Here is a 12,466-nt window from a genome sequence, read left to right as displayed (position 1 = left end):
AACGTTGAATGTTGGTTGATCTTTCAACATGCTTGTTCATTCAAGTTGTTTGTTGGTTTGTCTTTCATGTCGTTTGTTGGTTTGTCATTCATCAAAACCTACGAATACAAACTTCGCATACAAGCAACATGATTTACAATTCGGCCATCACTTCGTACGGACTCTGACTTGATCGTCGGAGTGTCCTTGCAGGTGGCCTCCCCCCTTCGTCGCATTACCTCTGGCGTTCCCAACTCGCAGTTCACACCCCTTTCAGCCCCAAGTCGACTCAGGGTCTCTACCACTCCTCCCCTCATCAACATCCGACCTATCGAGCACCCGAGATCTTCAGGTAACGAACATTGACGCCATCTGTGGGGACCCTAGAGCAGGCATGGAGCGATCCCCCACGTCGGAGGAACTCCGAGAAGGAGGCGGAACCCGCCTGAGCAGGGCGAGCTCGACAGTTCGTGCCGGCGAATAGCAAGATCCTCCGTTCAGCCAAACCAACCAATCTACACTAAGACCCCCGAAAGACGTCCCTTCGGAGGAACAGGGGCCGACAGCGCCAAGATCATGCAAGAACTCAGACACAGAGTACAAAATCTTGAGCGGGAACTGGCAGCGAGAAGCCACTCCCACAGCGACGTCAGCCGATCCCGCACCCGTACTCGCTCCCCTCCCGAAGACACGAGAGCCGAGAAAGGAGCCCAACAAGGCACGACGAGGCGCATACATAGGCGACCTCCCGACCTACCCAGGATAGGTCCGAGAGTCGGAGGGAGTCCCAAAGAGGGAGGGCGAAGAAACAACAGGATCCCATCATCATGGGAGCCACCCCCTTCCACCCCTCAATCCTCAAGGTCCGGCTTCCGAAGAACTTCGACAAGCCGACGGACATGAGGTACGATGGGACCAAGGACCCTCAGGAGCACCTCACAGCTTTTGAAGCAAGAATGAACTTGGAAGGAGTAGGCGACGCGGTCAGATGCCAAGCGTTCCCTGTAACACTAGCTGGCCCAGTGATACGATGGTTCAACGCCCTCCCACAAGGATCCATCACAGCTTTTGCAGACATTTCTCAGAGCTTCTTGGCTCGGTTCACAGTGCGCATAGCCAAGGCAAAACACCCAATCAACTTATTAGGGGTTACCCAAAAACTGGAGAGCCGACTAGGAAGTTCCTAGACAGATTCAACGATGAGTGCTTGGAGATTGACGGTCTCACGAACTCAGTCGCTAGTCTCTGCCTAACGAACGGCCTGCTAAACGAGGACTTTAGAAAGCACATCACTACTAAGCATGTCTGGTCCATGCAAGAAATCCAAAGCGTGGCCAAGGAATATATTAATGATGAGGAAGTGAGTCAGGTTGTAGCAGCCAACAAGCGGCAGCTCCCAAACCACCCAGCTTGGCAGACCACCCAGGTCAACAGGTACAAAGAGGCCCCCAGGGACAGCACCCTTGGCAAGCAGACCAGGCAACCCCCACGGGTAGGAAGGTTCACGAATTACACGCCACTTTCGGCGCCCATAGTAGAGGTTTACCAACAAATTGCAGACAAGGGAATCTTATCCAGACCTAGACCATTGAAAGAAAGGACGGAAGGCAACAAAAGCCTTTACTGTGATTATCACAAGGGATTTGGTCACAAAACCCAAGACTGTTTCGATCTCGAAGATGCCTTAGAGCAGGCCATCAGAGAAGGAAAGCTGAGTGAATTCTCCCGACTCATCAGAGAACCGAGGAGACGAGAACGAGAACGATCCGAAGAAGATTGCAGCCGAACTATCAAGCGAAGGCAAGAACCCATGGGGGACGACAATAACCCCCCAACCTTCGTGGTCAACATCGTGGTTGGGCGCGATAGCCCTCCTAAATCCAAATCGGCAGCAAAAAAGGATACTTGAGTACTCTCCATCTCGACAGAAGGCCCCGTCACCAACAAAAGAGCTCCCACGATATCCTTTGGCCCGGAAGATAGATGGTTTCACGATCTCCCCGAGAACCCCCCCATGGTGGTTACCGCAATGGTCGGGACAGGATTAGTCAGACGAATCCTCGTTGACACGGGAGCTGATTCTAACATTCTATTCAGAAACGTGTTCGACGCCATGGGGCTCAAGGAGTCTGACCTCAAGAATCACCATCACGGAGTCATGGGACTAGGCGATAACTACATTAAACCTGACGGGACGATCTCTCCCCCAATCTACCTGGGAACCGGTGATGCCAGGAAATCGGTTATGGCAGACTTTGTAGTCCTCAGAGATTCCACTGCCTACAACATCATCCTGGGGAGAAAAATCATCAACGAATTTTCAGCTATAATATGTACTAAGTTCCTGACAATGAAGTTCATAACGGACAAGGGAACAGTTGGCTCCATAAGAGGAGACCTAGAAACGGCAGTCGTATGCGACAGCGTTAGCCTCTCCTTAAGGAAAGAATCTAAGAAGGCAGCTGGCGTGTTCTTGGCAGACCTGGACGCCCGGATAGAGGACAAGCCAAGACCTGAGCCAGAGGGGGACATGGAAAAGTTTCAAATAGGGAAGTCGGCAGATCAGTTTACCTTCGTAAACAGGAACCTGCCCCACGAACTCAAGGGCCCCCTCATGGAGGTTGTAAGGGCAAACGGCGACCTCTTTGCGTGGACACCATCAGATATGCTGGGACTGGATCCCGAGGTCACGTCCCACCAACTAGTCATAAAACCTGATGCCAAACCAGTAGCCCAGCAGCGAAGAAAGATGTCGCAAGAAAGGGCCGAAGAAGTCGCCAGACAAACAGCAGGGTTGCTAGAAGCAGGATTCATCAAAGAACTCGAGTACTCAACATGGCTGTCCAATGTCGTCGTAGTCAAAAAAGCCAGCGGAAGATGGAGAATGTGCATTGATTACTCCGATCTGAACAAAGCATGCCCAAAAGACTCTTTCCCCTTCTCCAACATCGACACCTTGGTCGATTCGGCGGCAGGATATCGTTTTCTCAGCTTCATGGATGCCTACTCGGGCTACAACCAGATCCCGATGCACTGACCTAATGAAGACAAAATGGCATTGAAGAATGGATTCCTGCTGGTAAAGAATTTCACAGTAAATTCTCGTTGCTAGTATAGTTTCTAAACCAATAAAGAATCCTTTCATACAAAAATTTGGTTATCACTAAAGCAAACCTAATAAAATTAATAACCAAATTATTTAAACCTCGGGTTGTCTCTTAAGGAATTGCAGGGAAGTGTTCTTATTATTGGTTGTGGAAAAGTATCTTTTCGGGTTTTTCAAATAGGGAACAAGAAAAGTAAATTGCGAGAATTAAATTAATAACTAATAAAGCTCTTAGCAAGGTATGAGAACTGGACGTCCTATCCTAGTTATCCTTATCAATTGTGATGAGAATTGTTCATTGCTCCCACTTAGTTAACCCTTACTAAATAAAGGAAAGTCAAGTGGACTAATCAATTTGATTTCTCAAGTCCTAGTCAACTCCTAAGGAAAAACTAGCTTTAGAGGGATCCAAATTAACCAGCAAATTCCAATTATCAATCAACAAGGAGTTTGATAACTCAAGCGTCTCCAGTTAATCAATTCAAGCTAAGAATGTAAAAAGCTAGATTAAAATCATAAATATGAAATACTTCAAATTGCATTAAATAAAGAAATCAAATCTAAAATGGAATTCATAAACCAAATTAGGAAAATAAATAAACTAGAATGCTAGAATAAATAAAAGTAGAAGAGAAACTAAATTAGAGGAACATTGAACCTGGAATTGAGAAGAAACAAACCTAAAACTAAGAGAAATCCTAAAACCCAAGAGAGAGGAGAGAGCCTCTCTCTCTAGAAACTACATCTAAACCTAGAATTGTGAATAATGAAAAGTGTCTCGAGTCTCTGCTTGTCCCCTGGCTTTAGTCTGCATTTTTGGGCCGAAAACTGGGTCCAAACTCAGCCCGAAATTGCCCCCAGCGTTTTCTGCGTTTTTTGCAGGTAGCACATGTCACGAGTATGCGTCAGTCACACGTACGCGTCAGGTACGCGCACGCGTCACTGTGCAAACTCGCTTTCACTCGTACACGTTAGGTACGCACACGCGTGAGCCATGCGTGTGCGTCGATGCTCGCTGGTTGTCTCCTTTATTTCTTGTGTTTCTTCCATTTTTGCAAGCTTCCTTTTCATCCTCTAAGCCATTCCTGCCCTATAAAGCCTGAAACGCTTAACACACGAATCACGGCATCGAATGGTATAAAGGGGAATTAAAATACACAAATTAAAGGTTTAGGAAGCAATTTTTCAATCATAGAACAAAACTAGGAAGGAATTGTAAAATCATGCAAATAATATGAATAAGTGTGCGTTCAGTGGATAAAATCCACTCAATTAAGTACAAAATGTACCACGAAATAGTGGTGCATCAAATCTCCCCACACTTAAACATTAGCATGTCCTCATACTAAGCTCAAGGAGACAAAAAGAATGAATAGGAAAAAAGTAAGACTCATGCAATTCAACCTATATATGAATGCAACTATATGCTGAGATGATTCTATCTACTTGGTTATAAGTAAACAAGTTCTCCAAGACAAACATAATTCAGATTCCACTAATTCAAATCATACAGTAAAGACAAGTAAACTTGTGAGAAGACAACTCATGAAAGCATAGAACATAGAATCAAGCGTTGAACCCTCACTGGTAGTGTGTATGCACTCTAATCTCTCAAGTGTCTAGGGTCAATCACTCTACTCTTCCCTAGTCATGCTTTCCAAACTTTGTTCTTCATCTAACCAATCAACAAATATTTAGTACATCAATGCAAACATCATGAGGTCTTTTCAGATTATAATGGGGTTAAGGTAAGGGTGAGGATACATGTATAGCCAAGTGAGCTATAATATGAATCTTTGACTAACCAAAGCTCTTACCTAACACACACACACTTTATGTAATTCTAAAATCATGCCTAGCTACCCAAAATTCCCACTTTTGTATAATTCACATACTCATGTACCAAACTTTCTTTAATTTTATCACATATGCATTTATCTTTTATTTAGCATTGGGGTAATTTTATCCCCTATTTATTTATTTAATTATTTATGCTGTAAAATTGATTTTTTATTATTTTTTTTATGAACATTAAAACAAACATAACATATCAATGCATATGGTTTTTCTGGTTTCACATGAGTAGGTGCCCAAATTCCCAATATTTAAATAAAGTAAAAACATAACACATTCCCTATTAACCCAGGTTTCCCACAATTCCCCATACTTAGTTAACACACTATCTTAAGCTAACCAAAGATTCAAATCAGGTACTTAATTGTTTTTCCGCTTAAGGCTAGTGATATGGTAATATAAAGAACAAATAGGGATTAAAAGGCTCAAAGTGGCAAACAAATACAATTGAAATGGTAGGCTATTTGGGATAAGTGAGCTAATAACAAATGATGGCCTCAATCATATGCAAGCATGTAAATACACTAAACAATGGACATATAGAATGGAACAAAATATAGATTGCAATCATAGGGAAGAAAACACACAAGGAAAAATATTATGGTTAAGTAATGTAACCATATAAATAAGCTCAAAACTCACAGGTTGTGTGTTCTCAGCTATAAACTATGTTCCAAATTATAATCTTCAAACAAGTTTAACACAAATTTTCAATTTAAATTAGTGAAGTACTGTAAAAAGGGTCTTGAAAAGAAACTCATTACTTTAACCAAGAAAGACATACATGCAAACAAACATGCAAATGCAACAACTAACAAGGAAAATAAATGATTGGTGTTGGGATAGGAAATAACTAACCCACGGAAGTCGGTATCGACCTCCCCACACTTAAAGATTGTACCGTCCTCGGTGCATGCAAAGAAGTGCAAGTGAACGGGCTGCTACAACTGATGCTTTTCTCCAAAGATTGTACAGATGGACTTGTTTGTTGCCCCATGTAAAAGTCTTCCGTGTCCCTTCTTGATGGCCATCCTGAAAGAAGAGAAAAGGGAAGAAGAATAACTCAGAAGTAAAGATAGAAAACAAATAAAATATGAGTGGGTTAATGCCAAATAATGAGGGTCTCAATTACATGGTAGCTACAACATGCAAGTGAGAAAACAGTAGAAACAAATGGCATATCAAAAGTGCAAAAATTACAACAATAGGAAGAGATAGTAGGTAATGAAAGACAATATAAATTCATGTCAATGCAAAAGGAACACAGGTGTCAGAAAAGATTGGATTAATAGATAAATAATATCATCCAACAGTGTAAAATAAGTCACAAAGCACCAAAATAATACCAGAAAAGATACAACAGTTGAATAAGAACATTTAACACTAATGGTAAAATAATAAACTTAGAGAAGAAAATAAAACATGCACAAGATGGAAATGCAATGAATGAAAGTGTGCAAATGTAATAAATAAATGAGAATGAAAGAGAATAAAGATTAGAAGGTAATGAATGAAAAAGAAGAAAGTAAGAAAGGAGGAAGCAAGAAGGAGAAAAGAGAGAAGAAAGAAGTAAGGAAAATAAACAACGCACCACGCGCGCGCTCGCATCACGCGTACGCGTGAAAACTGAGTTCGCCATTCGACGCATAAGCGTCGCCCACGCGTATGCGTGGGTGGTCTGGAAGCAAAAGGATGCGCATGCGTCAGGGACGCGTGCGCGTGGATGATTTTGTGCCTCTAGCACAGTGCCAGCCGCAGACCATCACAACTCTCTGTTTAGCACGCTTTTACGCCAATTTTTTCATGGTCACGCGTGCGCGTCAGGGACGCGTACATGTGGAGGGCTGAAATTGCAAGTGACGCGTACACGTGAGGGATGCGTACGCGTGGACTTGCTTGTGCGCTAGGCACGTGTCCAGCACCACTCCTACTCAACTTTCTTTTCAATTCTTTTGGTGCACGCACACGCACACCTGACGCGTACGCGTTAGCGACGCTTCCACGTCGGGATTTTTTTTTTATGCAAAATGCAGAATGCAGATGCTGATGCAGACATTATGAATGAATACTAATGAAAATAGAATAAAATAAAACTAAGAGTAGAACAAGATAAAATAAAACTGAGACTGAAAAGGAACGATCATACCATGGTGGGTTGTCTCCCACCTAGCACTTTTAGTTAAAGTCCTTAAGTTGGACATCTGGTGAGCTCCTTGTTATGGTGGCTTGTGCTTGAATTCGTCCAAGAATCCCCACCAATGTTTGAAATTTCAATGGCCTCCGGGATCCCAAACTAGGCACAAAGAGCCTTCAAGCAAGTTTAAGCAAGTGACAAGGCCCCAAGAGTGTTAATTGCTAGACTGAATTCCGGGGTCCCAAACCTTGCTTTTGCACCTGTCTTTGTTTTGATAATCAATGTTCCAACCGGGTGGCAGGTAATTTGAATTCTCCCTAAGGCATCCAAACAGCTTCCTAGACCCATACAATTTAGTAATCTTCCAACCATGGTAATTCAGCCGTGAGCCTCCTACCACAATGAACCTAGGATTGTGTTGCCAACCACTAACCATCTCCCTCTTACTCTTAAAGCCACAAAGAGCTCTAAGCTGACCATCTGTCTCAAGTAGCCCATATTCAAGTGGGAAAGTAAAGGTTAAGGATAAGTATTTTGCCCACTTGAATGTTGTATTGGATGGTAATGACTTTGGGAGAGAGGTCTCCAACAACTTTGGCAAGGTGATTTCAAACTCCATTCCCTTGTGCTCTTCCTTGACAACTTCCACCTCTTTGCAAGCTTCTTCAATTGGTAGCTTTCTTCCAATTCATTCTCTTCTTCATTACTTACCAAGGGCATGGGAGGTTGTGCCTCTTCTTCTTTAATCTCCATCTCCTCTTTAAAGTCTTCAACTATAATATGCTTTGGAGGTTGCACATCCTCCTCAACAACAATTTCAAGCTCCTTAGAGGGAGGTTCTATAACTTGAGGTTCCCATGGAGGTTTCGCATCTCCTAAGTCTTCAACCACTTCCTCTTCTTTGAGAGTTTTGGTTACCCCCACTTGTTCCAATACAAAGGCATGTTCATCACTATCCATGGTGCACGAATTGTAAATCACACTTTTCACAACTCGTACCACTAACCAACAAGTGCACTGGGTCGTCCAAGTAATACCTTACGTGAGTAAGGGTCGAATCCCACGGAGATTGTTGGCTTGAAGCAATCTATGGTAATCTTGTAATTCTTAGTCAGGATATCAATTATAATTATCAGTTTGGATTGCGAAAAATAAAAGAGCATGAATTAAATACTTGTTATGCAGTAATGGAGAATATGTTGGAGTTTTGGAGATGCTTTGTCTTCTGAATCTCTGCTTTTCCCCTGTCTTCTTCTTCACGCACGCAAGGTTCCTCCTATGGCAAGTTGTGTGTTGGTGGATCACCGTTGTCAATGGCTACCATCCGTCTTCTCAGTGAAAATGGTCCAGGTGCACTATCACCACACGGCTAATCATCTGTCGGTTCTCACTCATGCTGGAATATGATCCATTGATCCTTTTGTGTCTGTCACTACGCCCAACCCTTGTGAGTTTGAAGCTCGTCACAGTCATTCAATCCCTGAATCCTACTCGGAATACCACAAACAAGGTTTAGACTTTCCGGACTCTCAAAAATGCTGCCAATGGATTCTAGCTTATACCACGAAGATTCTGATTAAGGAATCCAAGAGATACTCATTCAATCGAAGGTAGAATGAAGGTGGTTGTCAGTCACGCGTTCATAGGTTGAGAATGGTGATGAATGTCACGGATCAGCACATCCATCATATTGAAGTGCGAATGAACATCTTAGATGGAAACAAGCGTGTTTGAATAGAAAATAGAAATAATTGCATTAATTCATCGAGACACAGTAGAGCTCCTCACCCCCAACAATTGAGTTTAGAGACTCATGCCGTCAAAGAGTACAAAGTTCAGATCTAAAATGTCATGAGGTACAAAATAAATCTCTAAAAGTTGTTTAAATACTAAACTAGTAACTTAGGTTTACAGAAAATGAGTAAACTAAGATAGATAGTGCAGAAATCTACTTCTGGGGCCCACTTGGTGTATGCTGGGGCTGAGACTTGAGCTTTACACGTGCCTAGACTGTTTCTAGAGTTAAATGCCAGGTTGTAACCTATTTCTGGAGTTTAACTCCAACTTTTAACCTGTTTCTGGCGTTTAACGCCAGAATGCAACATGGAACTGGCGTTGAACGCCAGTTTACGTCATCTATCCTTGAACAAAGTATGGACTATTATATATTTCTGGAAAGCCCTGGATGTCTACTTTCCAACGCAATTAAGAGCGTGCCAATTGGACTCCTGTAGCTCCAAAAAATTCATTCCGAGTGCAGGGAGGTCAGAATCCAACAGCATCAGCAGTCCTTTTTCAGCCTGAATCAGATTTTTGCTCAGCTCCCTCAATTTTAGCCAGAAAATACCTGAAATTACAGAAAAGCATACAAACTCATAGTAAAGTCTAGAAATATGAATTTTGCCTAGAAACTAATAAAAATATAATAAAAACTAACTAAAACATACTAAAAACTACATGAAATTGACAGAAAAAACGTATAAAATATCCGCTCATCACAACGCCAAACTTAAACTGTTGCTTGTCCCCAAGCAACTAAAAAAAAAGTAGGATAAAAAGAAGAGAATATAAAATGAATTCCAAAAACATCTATGAAGATCAGTCTTATGAGCGGGGCTATTAGCTTTTTGCTTTTGAACAGTTTTGGCAACTCACTTTATCCTTTGAAGTTCAGAATGATTGGCATCTATAGGAACTCAGAATTCAGATAGTGTTATTGATTCTCCTAGTTCAGTATGTTGATTCTTGAACACATCTACTTTATGAGTCTTGGCCGTGGCCCTAAGCACTCTGTTTTCCAGTATTACCACCAGATACATACATGCCACAGACACATAATTGGGTGAACCTTTTCAGATTGTGACTCAGCTTTGCTAAAGTCCCCAATTAGAGGTGTCCAGGGTTCTTAAGCACACTCTGTTTTTGCGGGACCTCGACTTTAACCGCTCAGTCTCAAGTTTTCACTTGACACCTTCACGCCACAAGCACATGGTTAGGGACAGCTTGGTTTAGCCGCTTAGGCCAGGATTTTATTCCTTTAGGCCCTCCTATCCACTGATGCTCAAAGCCTTGGATCCTTTTTATTACCCTTGCCTTTTGGTTTTAAGGGCTATTGGCTTTTTGCTCTTGCCTTTTGGTTTAAAGAGCTTTTGGCTTTTTCTGCTTGCTTTTTCTTTTTCTTGCTCTCTTTTTTTTTTCGCATTTTATTTTCTGCAAGCTTTGTTCTTCACTGCTTTTTCTTGCTTCAAGAATCATTTTTATGATTTTTCAGATTATCAAATAACATTTCTCCTTTTTCATCATTCTTTCAAGAGCCAACAATTTTAACATTCATAAACAACAAATTCAAAAGACATATGCATTGTTCAAGCATTCATTCAGAAAACAAAAAGTATTGCCACCACATGAAAATAATTAAACTATTTTAAAATTCAAAATTCATGTACTTCTTTTTCTTTTTCAGAAAACATTTTTCATTTAAGAAAGGTGATGGATTCATAAGACATTCATATCTTTAAGACATAGACACTTAGATACTAGTGATCATGTAATAAGACCCAAACATAAATAAACATAAAGCATAGTAAACGAAAAATAGAGAAATAAGAACAAGGAGATTAAGGAACGGGTCCACCTTAGTGAGGATGGCGTCTTCCTCTTCTTGAAGAACCAATGGTGCTCTTGAGCTCCTCTATGTCTCTTCCTTGTCTTTGTTGCTCCTCCCTCATAGCTCTTTGATCTGCAGTCAAATGCTCTACCACTGAACTATGGACCCTTGAGATGAACCTCTCCATCTCTCATGACTCGGGGGTGGAAGCAACTGCCTTCCTTTTCCTCTTTCTAGAGGTTTCTCCGGCCTTAGGTGCCATAAATGGTTATGAAAAAACAAAAAGCAACACTTTTTTCCACACCAAACTTAAAAGGTTTGCTCGTCCTTGAGCAAAAGAAGATAGAAGGGAGTAGAAGGAGAAGTGTGAATGGGTGGGTATGGGAGGGGAATGGTTTGAATTAGAATGGTGAGGTAGGTGGGGATCCTTGGGGTCCACAGATCCTGAGGGGTCAAGGACTTAGCATCCCTGCTCCATTGAGGCATGCAAAACACCCTTAGTGTGCAATCCTGGCGTTTAACGCCAGACTGCTGCTTGTTTCTGGCGTTAAACGCCAGTTTTTCCCCGTTCTTGGCGTTGAACGCCAACTTGGTGCTTGTTTCTGGCATTTAACACCAGCTTGATGCTTCTTTCTGGCGTTAAATGCCAGTTTGATACTTCTTACTGGCGTTTAAACGCCAGTAAGCTCTTCCTCCAAGGTGAGCTGTTTTAATGCTGTTTTTTGACTCTGCTTTGATTTTTGTGACTCCACATGATCATCATCCTAAAGAAAATGTAAAATAAAAATGGAAAACAGAAAATTAACATAGATAAGGAAAAATTAGGTTGCCTCCCAATAAGCGCTTCTTTATTGTCTTTAGCTGGACCTTGCTGAGCTTTTAATCTAGCATCAGCCTTGAGCACTCTTGCTCAATATTGCCTTCAAGATAATGCTTGATTCTCTGTCCATTAACAATGAACTTCTTATCAGAATCAATGTCTTGAAGCTCCACATAGCCATATGGTGACACACTTGTAATCACATATGGTCCCCTCCACCGGGATTTCAGTTTCCCAGGGAATAGCCTGAGCCTAGAGTTAAATAACAGAACTTTCTGTCCTGGTTCAAAGACTCTAGATGACAGCTTTCTGTCATGCCACCTTTTTGCTTTCTCTTTGTAAAGCTTGGCATTTTTGAAAGCAGTGAGTCTGAATTCCTCTAGCTCATTCAGCTGGAGCAATCTTTTTTCTCCAGCTAATTTGGCATCAAAGTTTAGGAATCTGGTTGCCCAGTAGGCCTTATACTCCAATTCCATGGGAAGATGACAGGCCTTACCATACACAAGCTGGTATGGAGAGGTCCCTATAGGAGTCTTGAATGCTGTTTTGTAAGCCCACAGAGCATCATCCAAGCTTCTTGCCCAATCCTTTCTACGGGTACTTACAGTTCGTTCCAGGATTCTTTTTAGTTCTCTATTAGAGACTTCAGCTTGTCCATTTGTCTGTGGATGATATGGAGTTGCCACCTTGTGGCTAATTGGTGCACGAAATTGTGATCTCCAGGCTCGAACAAATCCTGGTAATGGCTCCAAAGCTTGGTGCTCTGATCTTAATTCATAATTGTCACAACTTCGATACAACTAACCAGCAAGTGCACTGGGTCGTCCAAGTAATACCTTACGTGAGTAAGGGTCGAATCCCACGGAGATTGTTGGTATGAAGCAAGCTATGGTCACCTTGTAAATCTCAGTCAGGCAGATATAAAGTGATAATGGTGTTTTCGAATAATAATTAAAAGACTAGGGA

General features: G+C 41.9%; 1 protein-coding gene across 1 annotated transcript; it reads left to right on the top strand.

The window, feature by feature from the left end:
- The first annotated feature begins 2,008 nt into the window (after nucleotides 1-2,008).
- Nucleotides 2,009-3,016, top strand: LOC148567217 (uncharacterized). Its single transcript, XM_088484535.1, has one exon. It carries the CDS (start codon nucleotides 2,009-2,011, stop codon nucleotides 3,014-3,016), a length of 1,008 nt encoding a protein of 335 aa, XP_088340661.1.
- Nucleotides 3,017-12,466: the final 9,450 nt, after the last annotated feature.

This window comes from Arachis ipaensis, chromosome B4 (genome assembly GCF_059453495.1).
Source record: "Arachis ipaensis isolate K30076 ecotype BB chromosome B4, ASM5945349v1, whole genome shotgun sequence".
Lineage (NCBI taxonomy): Eukaryota > Viridiplantae > Streptophyta > Magnoliopsida > Fabales > Fabaceae > Arachis > Arachis ipaensis.
The sequence above is the reverse complement of the archived record's forward strand: the minus strand, read 5'-3'. Positions and strand labels throughout refer to the sequence as shown.